Below are 17,787 nucleotides of genomic sequence, written 5' to 3'. Positions count from 1 at the left end.
AAGCCCGTACACAGTGACCCGTTGTAGCAAGCATAGTGCATACTACTGAAATTATATTGTATTAAAGTTGAACCGAAACTTCGTCCCCCTTTCCCCAGGTCTATACTTATTACATACTGTCATGTTTGGGCCAAGTAAACTTTTCTTACGGCTAAGCCTTCAGCTTGTATTGTACTTCGCTATTATTTTGACAAACCTTACTGATTGTAAACCTCTAAGCTTTATGGTACATGACTCTGTGTTCCCTAGTGAAACATATCTCACTTGCAGTAAAATATTTTCATATGTACTCTGTATTATTGTTACGAAAAGCATGTCGAATTCACACGGAACAGTTAGGAATTCCATGAGCAAACTGGGAACATGAAGTTAAGAATGCAGTCTGTGCATGGATTTCTGCGTCGGCATGGAAGACTACATCTCAAATTTCAGGCACACAAAATTGCAAATGACGTGTTGAATTTAGACAAAGGAGGCTTAAAACTTCCACGCACACGTTACTTTGCAAGATTGGTAAGAAAAAGGACATAGGCTGCGCAATAACATCAGCTGTGCCTCCAGTTCACCACAACATCGAAGACTACAACAGATGCCTGGAACATTTGCGCATATGCCAAAGCCCCTGTCGAACGAGCAGGCAAGACCAACGGCGCGAGATGCCGAGTGCTTACCACAGCGCCCTGCATCCCTTGCTGGCCTGGCTGGCCAGGTCCACCTGGAGGACCCTGAAAGTGATCTTTGATCAGCCAATGCTTGCTTGCTCGCGGGAGTTATTGCGGTCGTAAATAACGGCAATAAAGTGAGTAGTTCGTATCCAAGGCACTGTTTGTTCATGTTCCATCTCAAAATGTCGGTAATGGCAACACAAGCCAAGCAAGTGCAGTACACTCCAGTTAAACAGAACTCTAGGGGAGAGAAAAATGTGTCCCTTTTATCCGAAGTTTCACTTAAGCGACTGACACACAAAATCATCAAGAATCGGTCGTTTCGAAGAGCGTCCGAGTGCTTCGATATAACTGTGATAAAAAAAAAACTTTACATGCGCTCGGCTTCTAATAGTATATCTTCTTTTGCGCAAAGTTGTGTTCATGGACGAAAGAATCCCCAATATTCCTGCGCAATCCCCGCATTAAAAATAGGGATACAGACTTTCAGCTGCATCTATTGCCGTCTGATTCGAAGCAGTAACGCACACTGGAACAGTAATATTTATGTGTTCGCCACGAATATCATCGATGCTATTTGCAACTGTCATCTCACAGCAGTTAGCAAAGGCATCATCTGATGTCTCTTATTCCTGGTAGTGTGAACGAAGCAATAGTAGCAACCTGACTGCAAGATACTACCTACTCTGTATAGTGCTCTCTTCCTCATCAAGGATCATTAGTGATGTCCTCATGATGGAGACACCATTGCAACTTCAACATCGCTAGTTCGAATTAACTTTACCCCAACTGCTTGATGGATTGGATTTTCTTCATTATATATAGCATCACCATTTCATATATTTGTCTGACTTTTCCTGTTCCATACGCCGATGTGGTGGATGATGGTAGTTTCGGGTGAAATTCTGTTTAACCAAAGATCAGAAAAAGATGGGTCCCGTTTAACCCAAGTTTGCTAACATTATGCCTATGGGCGGCCAACCAAACTTGGTACCATTGTTCCGTTTATCTCCGGCAATTTCGCTTAAGCGAGTTTCGTAACTGAGCCTAGATTGGCGCATTCATAGTTCTAACCCCCCCTCTGCTTGTTCTGTGTAAAAAGGAAGCCTGTCAATGGAGCGAACACTAACTGGAGGAACTTCCTTTTCTCATTGTCTGTCGCGTTAACTCCGCGGCGTCGTTAATATCATCGTGTTACGCCTCAGATTTCACGATCTTTTGCAGGTGTGTGTCTTTAATCATTATGAAAACATCAAAGAAATTGTGAGCTTGAATTTCATTGCATCTTAAGGCCGCGCGTTTCATTGGACAGTCATTGTCGCAGTCATTTACGTCATGAGGGAATACTTCGGAGATTAAAAGATAGCGTCGTACCTGTCTGCAACATTTTTTTTCTGCCATACACCAAACCTCTTCTCTCAGTAAGTAACATACTTGCTATTTCAGAAATGCATTCTAAAAACCTAACTTGACTATTAATATTTCTTCATAGCGCCCGTGAAAGCCTCCCGTTATGCCCTCTTTATTTTAGCTGGCATGTTTCTAAAGGCACCAACTTTCTTTTTCATTCCTCCACGTGGAATTCAAGTAGGCGGACGAGTAGAATTGAAAAAAAATTGGCATTCAACGTACCGTGCTACCCTTCGGTCCCACAGGCCCTTCGGATCCCGGTATGCCCTGTAACATAACAAAGATTGAACTTTCAGCTTTGACATTTTGTGTTGTTATTCGATACCACTAAGAGAATAACAAAGGTGTGTCAGTAATCACAGGCGGTCCTTGAAGTCCTACGAATCCCCGGGGGCCTGGAAATCCTCGTGGACCCTGAAAAGCAATACATAAGCAATTATACTATATGAACACACGATGTTTCACAAATACACAATAGCAACTACCTAAAAAAAAAGCACTGCCAAGTTGTGGTGGTCGCGCAGTGGCAAGCTGTATATTTTTATAGATGTGCTGCCAGAAACTGCAACATGTCAGAATTGCTATTGTGTGAAGGCAGTATTCAACCCCTGCATTCAGTCTAAACATACGCGCACGTGGACAGTAAAGACATGATGAAAGCTACGAAACTCTATACCATAAGAGCCTTCAGTTGCGCTGCAAGGCATTCAACAGACTAGAGAAGCGGGCAGGGACGAGATAAAGTGGAGAAGTGAGTGGGGGGAGTTAAGTTTCTTCAGAGCTTTCTTTTTTTTTTCTTTTTTTTTATAACAAATGAGATTCGAAAATCAGACTCTCGCACGTTCACGTTCAATGCAGAAAAAAATGCGAAGGAAATTCTCAGTGACTGCGGCCGCGATTCTTACTGATGCAAGTTCTCTGAAATATGAATAATAACCCATAACTACGCTGCTCTTTTTCCTGCTTTTCAGTTTGTAACCCCACTTTCCGATTTTCGTTTAATCCACCCTTTTTGGCTGAAAGGGTACGTGCACGAAGCTAACTGTTGACTCTTGGAGTAATGGCTCTTTTGCGCCCAAGTTTTTGACAGAACAGAGAACGACATGCACTGCTTGTAAATTAATGAAATTTCGCGCACTCAGTGAAACCGTAAAACGCAAATAAAATGACGAATAAAAATCTGAATTTTTACCATCTCTCCTGGAAGTCCGGGCAGCCCTGTAGCTCCATCGTCACCCTGTGTTTTGCAGCCGATGAGAAAGGCAAGTGTTAACCACTGTTTCAAGCATACATTTGGAGTTCCTTCACCAGCAGTGGGCGCGTTATACCCTCATAGTTAGCTAGGCAGTTTGTATCGTTGACAGGGGCTAGAGAGGTAAAACAGTTAATTTCATTCCTGTGGAGTCATGGCACAGCATCATTTTCGACCAACGATCATTCAGTGGTATGGCTAATACAAGGTGTCTCGCGCAGGAATACCGTTGCGGGGTCCAATATGAACACAGCGTGTAAGCTGCCTCTTAAGACACTTACGTCCGTCGTACGGAACGCATCTTCCTGATGCGCGAATCCTGGAGACGATGGAAAGGTCAATGTAGTGACGTAGTCCACAAGAAGCCATTACTAATTATTAGTATTCCTAATTTTCTTGCTGATTCCGCCTGATGTTCGGCATAATATTGCAGTGTTAGAAAAACTAGGCCGAAATTCACAAAGCTCTTCCTTCGTAAGAAGGCCTTGGTATTGGCCTATTACGTTAGATTATACTTAGGTTGTCATGGTTAGGTGGGCGCCTGTTCTTACAACTATTTTGGGGTATCAACAGCTCTGTGAATATGGGCCCCGCTTCCCACAAATACGTGGACTATGTGCACAACACTGTTCAACGTTCTTCAGTTGCTTCTCTCTTACGAGCAGCGCATTAATTAGCCGCTTCGATAAACTAGATTGTCTTTAACGGGTGCTACTCAATAAATCGAAGGCTATACGCACCGGAGGTCCTTCGTGTCCGACCAGCCCCTGGTCACCCGGAGCTCCGACGAAACCCTGCAAGGTTAAGGTAGGCGTATTTTGGTGAGGAACTGTGTATATTTCGTCATCTCGAGACACCCTATAAGAACGCGAAACATCTCGTTGAATAGATTTGATGCAATGCTGACCCTTTCACCTTTCTCTCCCGGTAGGCCTGGAAGACCCGGAAGGCCGATATCGCCCTGTGCCACAAAATAAAAAAGAACAAAAAAATAAACTTGAGAACACACCTACGTCGGTCTCCAAAATATGTTATATATAGCTTAGTTCCAAAGTTCCATGCCGAGCCGACAATTTGCCCCAAGTTATAGCTTGCGCGAACTAACATTTTGTTGTCCTTGATTTTGTGTACGCTTCGCTTTCCCGCGGTTCTTCATAATTTCCATTCACTTTGCAGAGAAGGATGTATCGCCGACGTGAAACGTATGAGCCTTTCACACCTTTATGGCCAGTTTCTGAACATTCAGCCACGTTCGTCGGCACTTCACTACTAAACGAAGTGTTGCGTCGGCTCACAGTCACATGACTGTTGACACGCGACAACGACGAAGCCAAGAGAAAGCGATGCGCGCTTAACTATAGGGTAGAGTTATTTCAGGCTCATTAAAACGTAACGCTTCTTTGAAGATGTATTGTGGCACTCTCTTCTTGGAAAGACAATGCCACAAAGTGGCCATTACTAAGAGACGTATCGAAGAAGTTGCAAAAAGTGAGCAAAACAAATTTCAAACGATGACATGAAAAAGCATAAGTGCTTTTTGTGCGTCACGTATTTCATGCGTTTTTCTTTTTCATCGTTTTCTCTTGAAAACGCAATCGCAACGCTTCTTTGAAGACAGAAAGCAGGAAAACGCAGGCGTGGCATTTCAAACGCCTATGCTTTGAAACAATCAGGTGGCACCACTGAATAGCCACGTTTATATTACGATGGTTATTCACCTGTTCTAGCTTTTTCTGTTCACATAGATTGCATTATCTGTTCCCTGTGTCGCTGTGATGTATTCACTGCCGGCATAGTAAGCTTTTGTTGTTCGCACTGGATCTAAATTTCCGAATAAAATGATTCGTATTGTTTCAATACAACTCGCCTTAATGTACACGAGAGAAAGCTGAGTAACAATCCTATTCTAAATGTCTGGTTTTTTGTAAATTCTCAACATGGCGGAATGGAATGCTTCTTTTGGACACTGACCTTTGACCCTGGAGGCCCTGGCTTTCCACGTTCACCGTCCTTGCCGCTTCGTCCCTGCGGCCGAATGGCAGTCACAAATCAGGTCGCCAAGAAGAGTGATCCCTCGAAAGCTTGGAAGTTCTCGTTAGCGCTTCACGAAAGACGCGACTTTTTCATTGTTATTTTACATATGCATAGCGCCTTTATTTATGTACTGCAGAAGAGATCACTCAATACTCATTGTTAAATTATCATCAGCCTCGCAGCCAATGTTCCATCTATGGTTATGCTCTCGCGATTATTGGAACCTCCTATTCATCGTTGGCATAATCTTACGCTCACCTGTTACCGCGAAGTTCCACTTTTATCTCGCGCCATTAAACACTATACATCATCATCATCATCATCATCATCATCATCATCATCATCATCATCATCATCATCCACCTTTATCACGCTGCATTTGAAGAAACGCCGTAGAAAAGTTCAGTCAGTCGCTATAGAAAATAGGTCTTCCTAACGACAGCGCTTACCCGTCTTCCCGGCTTTCCAGATGTTCCTTGCTGGCCCCGCAATCCTCGTAGTCCCTGCGACCGGCCGCACCAAGTGTGCGACGCACACTGCATTGAAACATCTCAGCGGCTCGCTCAATCATGCTTCTACACACGTGCAACTAAGCTGCCGCCAAGCTCACAGAGCGAGATGGTGCATATATTGCTGTCCCAGTCTGCCTTCTCCTATGATTCCCTTGTTCGTACACATTTTCGTCGTGGCTTCCAAATAAGACATAAAAGAACGCGTGAAGAACCCGTGGGTGGCTCACAACATTTATAATAACTTATTTTGCCAAGTCTGCGACGTCAAAAGCGAAGACTTTTTTAATTCGAGCACGCTGATAGGTAATTACACAGCGAATATGTGTCCCGACGGCTGCGCTCATGAGCATTGCTTCCACTTTCAATTGACTGATTGCTTTATCTCCGTAATAGAAGAGAAGTTATTTATCACCACGTAGAAATCATTGCTATATTTCCCTATCCCGGATGTCGCGTATATTTTTTAAAGCTCCTCCCTTTCTTTTGGCTCGTGTTTTTGCTCTTAAGTGTCAGAGTTGTTGGATACACGGTGCAAATGAACCTTATGGTACGCTTTTGCATTCTATAGCACGCACTCTCCCACTCTTGAGCTAGGCTTTCGGGACCAGGGACCTGATTCAGAAAGCTTTCCTTTCGTAAGTTCGCGTTTCTATTGGCTGGTTGCCTTCGCTAATGCTACGTCTGCCATCCGGATTGGCTAAAACTTTTTTTCTTGCGAAAAATTCCAGCGTAAGAAGTTTTTGTAAATTCGGGCCCAGATTCTTCCGAAAAGCTACACCCACAAACGCGTTCGTTCCTAAAAATACGATTACTCATGCCTCCTTCTATTGAAAACTTTCCCGTTCACGCGATCCATTTCACATAGCAAACAATTCGTGAAGTTCAACGAATAGATTAGCGGGCCGATGCTGAACTCGGACCTCAGCCCTGTTGCAGTTGGCGCGATTGTTCGCGGGCGAAACGCGCATTTTTTAAACTCTCGAGAAGCCCCCATCTATATGTAACACTATGTGCAACAAAAGGGTCAGCGTGCAACAGGGTTCAGCGAATTAGCTATGAAATCATAGTTGCATGCACGGCGTGGACATTAAATTTTCACATCGCCGAATTAATTACTTACCATAGCTCCTTGCTCGCCACGCTCTCCTTTCTCGCCCGGTGGTCCCATGGGACCCTGAAACAAGTGAACGCATGCTAAGATACGACTTTTTGCAGACGACTGCGTACTTTATGTGGAAGTTAACGCCTACAATGACCAAGTTCTTCTAAACAACTCTTTATCTAAAATTCATAATTGGTGCTCTACATGGCAAATGAACATTAACCCGGAAAAAACTGTGGCGATGACTATAACCCGCAAGAAAGACCCTTTAAAATTTCAATACAGTCTGGGAAACCATTGCTTGTCGTTTGTTTCAACATATACGTAACTTGGCCTTGTCATTGCATCTTACTTAAGATGGAATGAACATGTATCATACATTGAAAAAAAGGCTTTGAGAAAACTGGGATACTTAAGACGGGCACTAGCTCAGGCCACCCACGAGATTAAACTACTTGCCTATAAAACATACGTGATACCAGTACTAGAGTATGCGTCGGCTGTCTGGGACCCGCACACACAAGTTAACATAGATAAACTAGAATCAGTACAGAGGAAAACTGTAAGATTTATATTTAATGCCTACCAATATGACACACCTCCAACAGCTCTCTTGGAAAGCGCAAGATTAGAAACTTTGGAATTGAGACGGTATCGTGAAAGAATGAAGCTATTTTATCTTATATATAATGACAAGCTAGCAATAGAGAAAAGTAAATACGTCCAACCAATCTTGCGCCGCGAAACGCGCTCATCTCACCATAAAAAAGTTACTGAACACCTATGCCATACCAATATATACAGGTACTCTTTTTTTCCTCGTTCGATTAACGACTGGAATAATTTGCCACCCGAGGTTCTCGATAGCGCCGATCTAAATCGTTCGTTCGCGCGTTGTCTGCACTGTCTTACTGACAATTTTATTTGATTTATTTTTACACTGTACTTTGTTCGGATCCCCCATGCAGTCTTTATTGCAATTTAACTTGGTTGACGTGTTTTATTTAAACTTGTTCGTCTGTACTTTTACCATTGCTTATGGCATTATTTCTATTGTGTGTGACATCTGTCGTCGTTTTGTTTGCGAGCATAACTGCCGAACTTGTTTACTTGTTAGACGTTAGGTTTTTGAGCGGCGTACGTATCTGCTCCAGCCTTTTTCACTGCGCTATATAAGTGGTAATTGCTTCTGCTGTGGTGCTAATGTGGTGTTAGTTATGTTCTAATATTACATAACTGTTTTGATTTGCGTGGGCTTTCATTCTATAGGATTTATACCTTTTTTTTCTGCAGTAGGATCGGCTCTGCATTTCACTTTGTTCCTTCTGTATTTTCTGTGTCGTGATATTTTCAATGTATTGCTCACTCCTGCCTAAAGTCTGGCATTCAGACTGGCAGCATTTTCTTAAATAAATAAATACAGGCGCACATTGTGACATGTTTACAATCATGTAATTTTACCGAAAGCAGGCCCTGAGGCGCACTTTTGAGGGAAGACGTTTATACCACCACAAACTACACTGGCATTCGCATTCCAGCGCCAACTCTTCGCCAGCGTCAACATTCGTTCTTACGGTTGTACTTCGTACAGTCTGAATTAACTCACTTCATTGGGCGGCACTTACCATCCTAAACGGTGCTAGATATTGACGTTTTTATTGTTTGCGTGTGTGCTTTGGCGTTGGCGCGCGTCTGTGGCGCACTGCACACAAATGCGAGCATCGCTGGGATACTGTGGCAACGACGCAGGGATATTGGAGTGCAAGTTAATTGCTTAGCGTACATTCTACTCGCCCACTACTCTTCTCTCTCATTTCATTTTATGGCTTAGTTATTCCTCAGCTCAGAATCACAGAATTTCTCTTCAAGTATGAGAGCTAATATCAAGTGCATGTCCCCACTAAACTGAACGGAAAGGACCGCGCGATGGAATCCAAAGTCCCAGTGTACGTAGTGATGGTGTTCTTACGCAGTAAATAAATACGTATAAATAAATGCGCGGCTTCAAACACATGAAACTCGGAACTTTCTTCTATACAACGCAAAATAATTTAACGTGAACAGCGATAAAGGCACACATTTAGTACAAGTACGCACAATATAACGTACCTTAGGTATTTTTGTATAGGCCGCTCGCATCATCCAGCACCCAGAGATATATCCGCGATGATCACATCAAACGTAACATTGCGCATGAAGAGGTAAGAGAGACATGGGTGTCCAGCAGAAGCTAACTTTGTACCTCAGTTGTCGCTTAAGAACGACTGAAAGTTCCGCAAGTAGGTAGGGTGATTTCTGTTAGTGAAAGGCAGGTGTGCAAACACAAACCCAAGTAGAACGAAGTTGTGCTGTCATTCTCGTTCTACTTGTGTTCTGCTTGTATTTTAGAAATATCTGCATCTTGTCTACATGCCATTAACTGTACGAAATAAGAGACGGAATAAAGATATGCGCAGGACGAACGCTCGCGTTCATTCCTTGAATGGCCACAAACCGCGAAGACGCACCATTGAGTGCTCGTAAACGAGCCGCACGTTGGAAATTGGCTAATCATCCTCCCGTTCACCCCTTAGGCTTGATTACTCCGTGGGATTTATGTTCGCATGTTTATGTCATTTAAAAATAAAAAAGTTGTTCACCTAAGGTACTGTGTGTGCGTGTGTGTGTGTCGCATATCTGTACACGTGTACTTGCGTCATAGCGTGATAGCGTTTCCTTGCTGTCACGCGGCCCATATCGCGATCAAATCACCCTCGCCCACTATGTGTATATAATCGCTGGCTTCAAGGCTGGGTGTGCATTTTGTCCTTGTATTCCTGGGCTGTAATTCTGCCACTTTTAAGTTGCCACCATGCAATAAAGCATGTTCAAGTACAGTCTGCCTCTTCGTTCATGGAAGCCCCGGAACACGACATAGTCTTGGCGACGAGGGTGGGACAACGGAAGCCAGTTCACCTCTGCAGAATTCAAAGTCTACCTCAAGCAAAGGGGTATAAGACACGTACGTACCGCACCGTATCATCCAAGCAGCAACGGCTTGGCGGAACGTTTTGTCCAAACTTTGAAGGCAGCGCTTCGAAAGACCAATCCGAGGATAGCGACTGCGGAAATAGCAGACTTCCTTTTGGCGTATCGTAATACGCCTCATGCTACGACAGGGGAAGCTCCTTCCACCTTGCTCCTGGGACGGCGCCTATGGACAAGGCTAGACCTGGTGCGACCATCGGTCGAGAACAAAGTGTCACAGCGCCAATTTCGTCAGACAAGGCGTCACCCGTGTCGTGAGGAAATCTTAAATTAAAAATTAAATTATGGGGTTTTACGTGCCAAAACCAGTTCTGATTATGAGGCACGCCGTAGTGGGGGACTCCGGAAATTTCGACCACCTGGGGTTCTTTAACGTGCACCTAAATCTAAGTACACGGGTGTTTTCGCATTTCGCCCCCATCGAAATGCGGCCGCTGTGGCCGGGATTCGATCCCGCGACCTCGTGCTCAGCAGCCCAACACCATAGCCACTGAGCAACCACGGCGGGTGTGAGGAAATCTTCGGTGTTGGTGATGACGTTCGGGTGCGCAACCTTCGACCTGGACCAAAGTGGCTCTGTGCAACAGTTCTCGCGCGTACGGGACCTGTGTCATACCGTTTAAGTGTCATGACTCCACGTGGTGTTTTCCAGTGGGTGCGTCACCAAAACCACATCCGCAAGGGTAACGCCGACACCACTGACTTCGAGCTACCCTTCGTGAGAAGACATCAAGAACCTCCAGTACAGGTCCCAGCTGCCGACTCTTCAACCGATAACGGCACCACGGCGATCATTCAGCGTGAACCGGTGGAGCCTTCAAACTCTGCAAACGAACATCGTTACCCACAGAGACAGCGCTGTGGGTTCGATTCTCACCGCCGCCGGGCACCCACTGGTTGAAAAGGGTACAAGCCTACCCCGGCCTGGCGTTCGGCTTCCTTCAGGGGTGATACGCTTGGGAAAGGAGCCTGCGCCCTGAATTCCCGTCGAAACCAACGTGTGTGTGTGTGTGTGTGTGCGTGTGCGTGTGCGTGTGCGTGTGCGTGTGCGTGTGCGTGTGCGTGTGCGTGTGCGTGTGCGTGTGCGTGTGCGTGTGCGTGTGCGTGTGCGTGTGCGTGTGCGTGTGCGTGTGCGTGTGCGCGTGTGCGTGTGCGTGTGCGTGTGCGTGTGCGTGTGCGTGTGCGTGTGCGTGTGCGTGTGCGTGTGCGTGTGCGTGTGCGTGTGCGTGTGCGTGTGCGTGTGCGTGTGTGCGTGTGTGCGTGTGTGCGTGTGTGCGTGCGTGCGCGTGTGCGCGTGCGTGTGCGCGTGCGTGTGCGTGTGTGTTGTGTTGTGTTGTGTGAAGAAGAGAAACAGAGGGGCTCAATCTTTTTTAGTCAAGACCATATGAAATCATCACCAGCAGGCAATGAAGCCAAGGAAAGCATAGGTATATAATTAGCTGCGCTTACAATTAAAATGTTCAGAATAATGAAGGAAAAGCGGTAATGAATGTGGACGAAATAACTTATCGCCGGTGGGGACGGAACGCACAACCTTCGCATTACTCGTGCGATGCACTACGATTTATGCTACAGCTATACGGCCATTCTTCCGTCCACTAACTTGATTTTTTATGTGAACTAGATCTAGCCCTGACGATGTTAGCCAGTGCCACTCATGTATGTATGTATGTATGTATGTATGTATGTATGTATGTATGTATGTATGTATGTATGTATGTATGTATATACATATAAACGTGAAGAATGGAGAAGGGGCAAGAAAGAGAAGAAGTAAAAAGTGCTGTCTCGGCGGTGTACGCACCACAGGCCCATGTAGACCAGTCAAGCCCATAGGCCCAGGGGCACCCCGCATCGCGAGCTGAAAAGAATGAGCAATAAATTGGCAATGTTAATTGTGCTAGAAGCCGCAGCAAAACATCGACTCAGTCAAACGAACACATCGAACCGACCATGTGCTGGCTGAGCATCTGTCGCAGCGATTCAGTGTTGTCAGGACCTTTGGTGTCTCCCGCTGTCTGGTACTGAAAATAGACGCAGACGAGAACTCATAGTGGCGCCAACTTTTTTTTTTCTCATCGCTCTATATTTTTTTCACTGCCCAATGGCATACCAATACAGTGAGAACTCTGCATAGTATTTAATTACCATGGTCGGAAGATACCCTCTAGACAGAGATGTTTAAAGGGACACTATAAGAGCAACACTGTATCAGTTGATACTGGCGGCACGCGTTTTCTTTTTCTTTTTTTCAGAAGTACATTTCCATTCATTCGGGAAGAAGCATTGGTTAATTACTGCAGAAAAGTGACGCCCTAACTTTCATTTGCTTAATTTCGCGCAGAATCATTAGCGAAAGTATACGTCAGTCTGGTGTCACGTACTTCAAGGTATATTCTAGTATTTATCTTATTTTGTGGGAGTGAAAGTTCTCGAAACTTGTCCGGTTGACTGATTGGTTACTTTAAATTGCAATGTAATTTTTGTTTACCCGTAAAAAATTCAGTAGAGTCAAGTAGGCTCTGTCAAAGTCCATTGTGCCGCCGCAAATTTCACCTGTGGCTTTCAGATTACAGATCACATAATAAACCTGTGGCTCTCGAGCACTTTAGCTTACCGCGTTGACGTCACTTTTTTTTTCGCTGCTGTGCTGATAATGCCGGAAACACCAGCGATATTAACAGTCGAATCGTAACTTTGTCGGCATGAGCTCTCATCTACGTACTGGTATCATGAAGATGTGTCCAGGGGCTCCAGGCTGCCCCGCCGTTCCGGCGAGTCCGTCCCTTCCCGGGTCTCCCTGAAAAAGCGCGCAAAATCTGTCACAAACAGGCACTTGCATGTCGAGGTCATGTTGGCATGCATAATTCCCAACTCTCGCAAAGCAAGAGCATCGTTCAACAAGCAATCATGCAGTTAGTGTGAACACGCACTCTTTATAACGGTGATAGGGTGGACAGTATCAGTAATCCAAATCGAATTCCCCCAGTAGTTCTGTACGTGTCATCTAGTAAAATAAACTCGGTGTTTTGCGTCACATCGCGTAATATATCATTCTACAGCAAAGCTCTACGAAAAGAAATACGCTCAGCCTTGATAGGCTGAGCATATGATAGGCATAGCCCCCCATCCACTGAAATCAATTGTGAAAAAAAAAAACTTTTCCCCTTTGATAGGTGACACCAACACCAATGTGTTGGCTTCCCACACATCGATGTGGGAGGCCACAGACCCGGCACATCCCTTCGCTTCCCTCACCTTGTCGCCTTTAAGTCCAGGAAAGCCAGCAGGACCCGGAAAACCCTGAGGGCCCGGCGGTCCCTGAGGACGGAGGCATAAAAGCATGGGAATTTTAGGACACACAATTGTTGCCGTCAATTCTTTCAGCATGATCACTCTGCCGAAATCGCTGACGTTAAAGAAAAAAATATCTGGTGTTCCAGACTATTCTGGTGTTTTTTGAGCCGTTAAGCCACATCATTATTACCCTTCTGGTCCCCTGTGGTTGCCGTTGCGTCCATAAATGAGCAACGTCAGCAAGCGTTGCTACTCAGCAAACATCAAACAGCAAAATCAGCAAACAGCAAACAGAGATAGAAAAAGCACATAAGGAATAAATGCAAGCTGTCCAACAAGAAGGGAAAATTCAGTTTTCAACCCACTACACTAGTGTAAGCCAAAGGGGATGTACGTAGAAAAACCTGTAGATTGACAGGGACGGGCACACGTAAACGTACGTGGACAAATTCTGTTTTGGAACTGTTATATGCAACTTTGGAGTTTCTTCCTATAGGTTTTATCTTTTACGTGGTACTTTGTTCCGGATGTTGAAGAAAACATGCGAAATATACAACAACAAAAAAAAGAAAGGGGGACGTCACTTTTCGTTTTTACGCTTGGACTGCGGCACTCAAGTGTATTTTCTGTGAACGACATCCGCATGATGGGAGGAACACAAGCGGACAGAAATGTTTCAATGGCTTTCATCGGAGGTCTATCGCTCATACAATGCGACCGTCGCTTCTCTGAAATAAAGTTGGTTACATGGCTGTTTGTCTCGTACTTTGGATGCCAGAGCCAGCTGCCGCTTCTTTGCGGCCTGCAGGCGCTTTTTTTTTTATTATTTCCTTTTTTTGTAAAAAAAAAAAATTAGTGGCAACGCAACATTCCAGGGGCGCTATAACGTAAAATGATTCCAAATTGTTTTGATTACAAACTCCTGACGTCAAATTTACGTAATCACTGACATCGGGCGGTGACCCGCAGCGTTGTCTGAACAGCCCAATCAAACACTCTCCTCGTTTATAGGAGGTCCCCTTTGTTCGCTTTCAAAACCAATAACATTGTCTACACTCAGCGGTTTTTCATATCTAAATGGCTGACAAGAGGCGAGGAGTACGCTCTAGTGGAGAGGGTTTCGATGGGGCCGAGCCAGCACAGTGAAAATAGCCGCACGAAGAGGGAGGTGCCGGCTTCTCCGATTGGTCCGCTGCGCCTTACTTAGCTTGCGGTGGCTGGTCGAAAATCGCGGCGGCGTGCAACGGAAGGATAAGAATGCCGCTAAAACGGATCCTCAGCAAGGAATAGTTGGCAGAGCGATGTCGTATGCATGCTGAAAGGGCTCGATAACGTTTTACTGCCACGCAAGAAAGGTTTATCACGTGCAAATAAATACGAGCTCACCGACAGGTGCGAGTAGCGAGGGCCTGAGCCATCGGCGGGCAGCCACCTTCTATTCTTTTCGGAACGGGGCAGTCTCGGGCTATTCAGAAAAATGTTCAGTTTTGTTCAGAATATTAATGCACTTTTTTCGCGTACACGTCACTTTGACGCGGTGAGTTTTCGCGGTTTTGTGAGGTCGCGTGACAGACAGATCAAGTGGGCGCAGCCCGAAAACATTGGACCAATAGCAGAGGGCTAATGGCGAAAAGGCGTTGAAACAGGAATAATTATTTTTCTTTTGTTTGGTTTAATCATGCATAATCAGTGTGTACACGTTAAATCAGGTGGGGAGCTATTGCGGTTTTCGTGACGTCGCGTGACAGACAGGCGAAGTTGGGAGTGGCCCGAAAATGTTTTGACCAATTGTGGAGGCTGATTGCAGAAATTGAAATCAAAACAGTTTGGAATCATTTTATGTTATAGCGCCCCAGGAGCGCAAACGAGTGTCGACGTCCCTTTCTCATACTTCGCAGACTTTCTTCATAGCCCGGGAAAAGAAAGGGCGTAAAAAGCGACGTCATGAAACAACCACATTGCTTGTTTCCGAACACGTTCTACACATTCAAATATATTCAAATTATATCTGAAGATTATTATTCAAGATTTTCTATAATTAAGATTTCAACTAATTGAACTGACCTAACTAGCTGTAATCTAAGGGCACCAGAAAAGAATGTTCCGAGTAGCCACAAGACGACGGTGAAAAACATGCCGGTGGTCGCATGCTCCTATGCGATGTGCGACTTTTTTCTTAAACTTGGGGCGCGATCTTGTACGCGTTCCAAAATGGAACGGAGGCGTTCCGTTCCATCGAGCCGCACACGATTGGTCAATTTGAACGTCGCGGTTGAAATTGACCAATCGTGTGCGGCTCAATGGAACGGAACGCCTCCGTTCCATTTTGGAACGCGTACAAGATCGCGCCCCTGGTTCTAGTTAAGTGAAGCGCCATACACCGTATGGTGAATTTTTTAAAACTTCCATTGTCATTGGTTTCCTTTGCATTGCCCTGCGCAAGGTTTCTTCCAACCTTGCGCTGTGGGTGTCGATAGCGCAAACAATCCAAAGGTTTGCCCTGTTGTTTGTAAGGGGTGTTTTTCACGAATTAACCTCAGCTCCAACACTAGTGTCTCACTGAAATAGTTTGACCATATGAGACGTACGTTTTGTGTATTATACGACATACTTTCTGAAGGATTATCATTCCGGTTATTTTACATATCGACCAATAGAGCAATGATGAATTTTTAAACGGTACAGGAGAAATGCACGTACACCGTGAGCAAAAGTATACGGACCAGGGGTTGCGCGAAAAAGCCAATTTTCTTCCTCTGTCTATGAACGCAACTTGAAATTGAGGACTGCAGTCTAAACTTGACACTGCGAGCTTTTCAGTGTAATCATCAATGCCACTTTATGCTTCTTAATTACGAAGAAATTCCCATTTTTCGGTGACCCTGTGGTCCGTATACTTTTGCTCACGGGTGTACGTTGACATAAGTTAAAAGCCGTACCTCAATGGGATAGCTGATCGCTGGATAGTTGGGTGGGATCGGTGTAGCCCCTCCCTCCGGATAATACGGAGTCTGCAAAGTGATTCAAGCAAAAAAAAATTAAGAAAAAAATACCTCTACAAAGCCGAACCAGTCAGTCAAAATAAATATCAAACAAGCCTTTCAAGGACGTTTTATCTTCTGCTTCAGTCTTGTCTATTTTTGCAGATTACTCCATCGGTCCTTAATATACATCACAGATGACGAAAATTTGGCTAAAACACACGCTGAAATGGGATTTTTCAGGGCACGATTTTTTCTTTTTTTTTTCCTGCTAAGGCTTTATTCGTGGTGCTCAGGAATATGAAAGTTTGAAATATCGGCGAATAGGAGCACGGGCAGTGAACTACAACGCCGGGTATCAGCATAATGTTCAGTGTCAGAACCCTGACACTCGGCTGAATAACGCTGAGCTGATTGTTTCAAGCAAGTCGCAAGCGTGAACTGACCTTCGACGCTATAAACGGGAATCAAAAAAAGCGACGCAAGGCGGAGAAAATTGCTCCCCGCCAATAGCCCACCAGTAGCTATACACAGATATCCCCGGCCCTCATGCGCTAACTTTTAACAGGTTATCTCCCACCATTTTGCTAGCAGTCTGCTCAATACCGCTGCGCACTGCATTGGCATGGCGCTCCACGCGGAAAAGGCAGCTCACAGTACGCGGTGACCAACGCCAATACCGATGCCTCGCCACCTTCAAGTGGCCGCCGAGACAGGCATTGAGCAACGTTAATTCTTCCGAGTAACGCCTGGGACCACTGTTGTCTTGCCGCGCGGACGCGTGATCATGCGGCTATTGTCATATTTCGCGCGTTTTCTATAAAACGCGAAAACATAATTACGCCGGACATAGCACACTGAAAACAACGAAATCGGGTGTTTTCAAACACAATTATTACTTTTCTATAAAAATTCGCGCCCTCAAGTCACTAATGTAAAAGTTCGTTAATTAATCTCATCTAATTATCGACAGTGCAATTATGAAAAAAATCCTCCTGGTGCGGTACGTGACAGGTGACAGAAAACCATCGGTCGCGTCCTCGTATATTCTATATTTTATTTGTAACAGCTTGGCTAACGTTAGCTGGGACACCCTGTATAAAAAAAAAAAAAAAAAGAAACGCCCGATGTCCAGCTGAAATGCCGATATGAAGTCTGCGAAAACACAGACTAGCGGCGACGAGGACAACTGGAACCACAATGCACTCCACAAGGCTGCCGTTCCGCAGTGGTGGCGTCGTGAAACCGTTCGTGATATATCTAAGCATGAAGGCAGAAAGAAGTCAATGCCGATCGAATGCTGGAAGTCGTTAGGCTATAGATAGCTCTCCTATCCTTCTTGGTCATCCTTCAGGCGGATTAGTGTCTGCGATGCAGAACACTGTTATTCATCCGCAAAGCCTCGCTTGCTTACTGCGGGACAAAACGAAGCGAAATGCCATTCTATTTCCCTGCAGATTTTGGAAACGATTGTTCTAAGCTGGTGCCAGTCTCAGGAATCCTTCAA

The 17,787-nt window shown here is 45.0% G+C and overlaps 1 protein-coding gene across 1 annotated transcript in view; it reads right to left on the bottom strand.

Annotated features, from left to right (window-relative positions):
* Positions 1-545: 545 nt before the first annotated feature.
* The window catches only part of LOC119437344 (collagen alpha-2(XI) chain), a 31,097-nt gene continuing 13,855 nt past the window's right edge, over positions 546-17,787 (bottom strand). The window contains exons 6-20 of the mRNA XM_049660256.1: positions 16,239-16,310; positions 13,261-13,323; positions 12,728-12,802; positions 11,955-12,026; positions 11,807-11,863; positions 6,994-7,047; positions 5,811-5,864; positions 5,299-5,352; positions 4,235-4,288; positions 4,068-4,121; positions 3,268-3,312; positions 2,436-2,489; positions 2,298-2,342; positions 672-725; positions 546-593 (exon numbers count right to left, since the gene is read on the bottom strand). Of these exons, the coding sequence (XP_049516213.1) occupies positions 546-593; positions 672-725; positions 2,298-2,342; positions 2,436-2,489; positions 3,268-3,312; positions 4,068-4,121; positions 4,235-4,288; positions 5,299-5,352; positions 5,811-5,864; positions 6,994-7,047; positions 11,807-11,863; positions 11,955-12,026; positions 12,728-12,802; positions 13,261-13,323; positions 16,239-16,310 (855 nt within the window). The remainder of the gene's footprint in view (positions 594-671; positions 726-2,297; positions 2,343-2,435; positions 2,490-3,267; positions 3,313-4,067; positions 4,122-4,234; positions 4,289-5,298; positions 5,353-5,810; positions 5,865-6,993; positions 7,048-11,806; positions 11,864-11,954; positions 12,027-12,727; positions 12,803-13,260; positions 13,324-16,238; positions 16,311-17,787) is intronic.

Source organism: Dermacentor silvarum, chromosome 1 (genome assembly GCF_013339745.2).
Source record: "Dermacentor silvarum isolate Dsil-2018 chromosome 1, BIME_Dsil_1.4, whole genome shotgun sequence".
In the NCBI taxonomy this organism is placed as follows: Eukaryota; Metazoa; Arthropoda; class Arachnida; order Ixodida; family Ixodidae; genus Dermacentor; species Dermacentor silvarum.
Note: the sequence above shows the minus strand (reverse complement) of the source record. Positions and strands in the feature narration are given on the sequence as shown.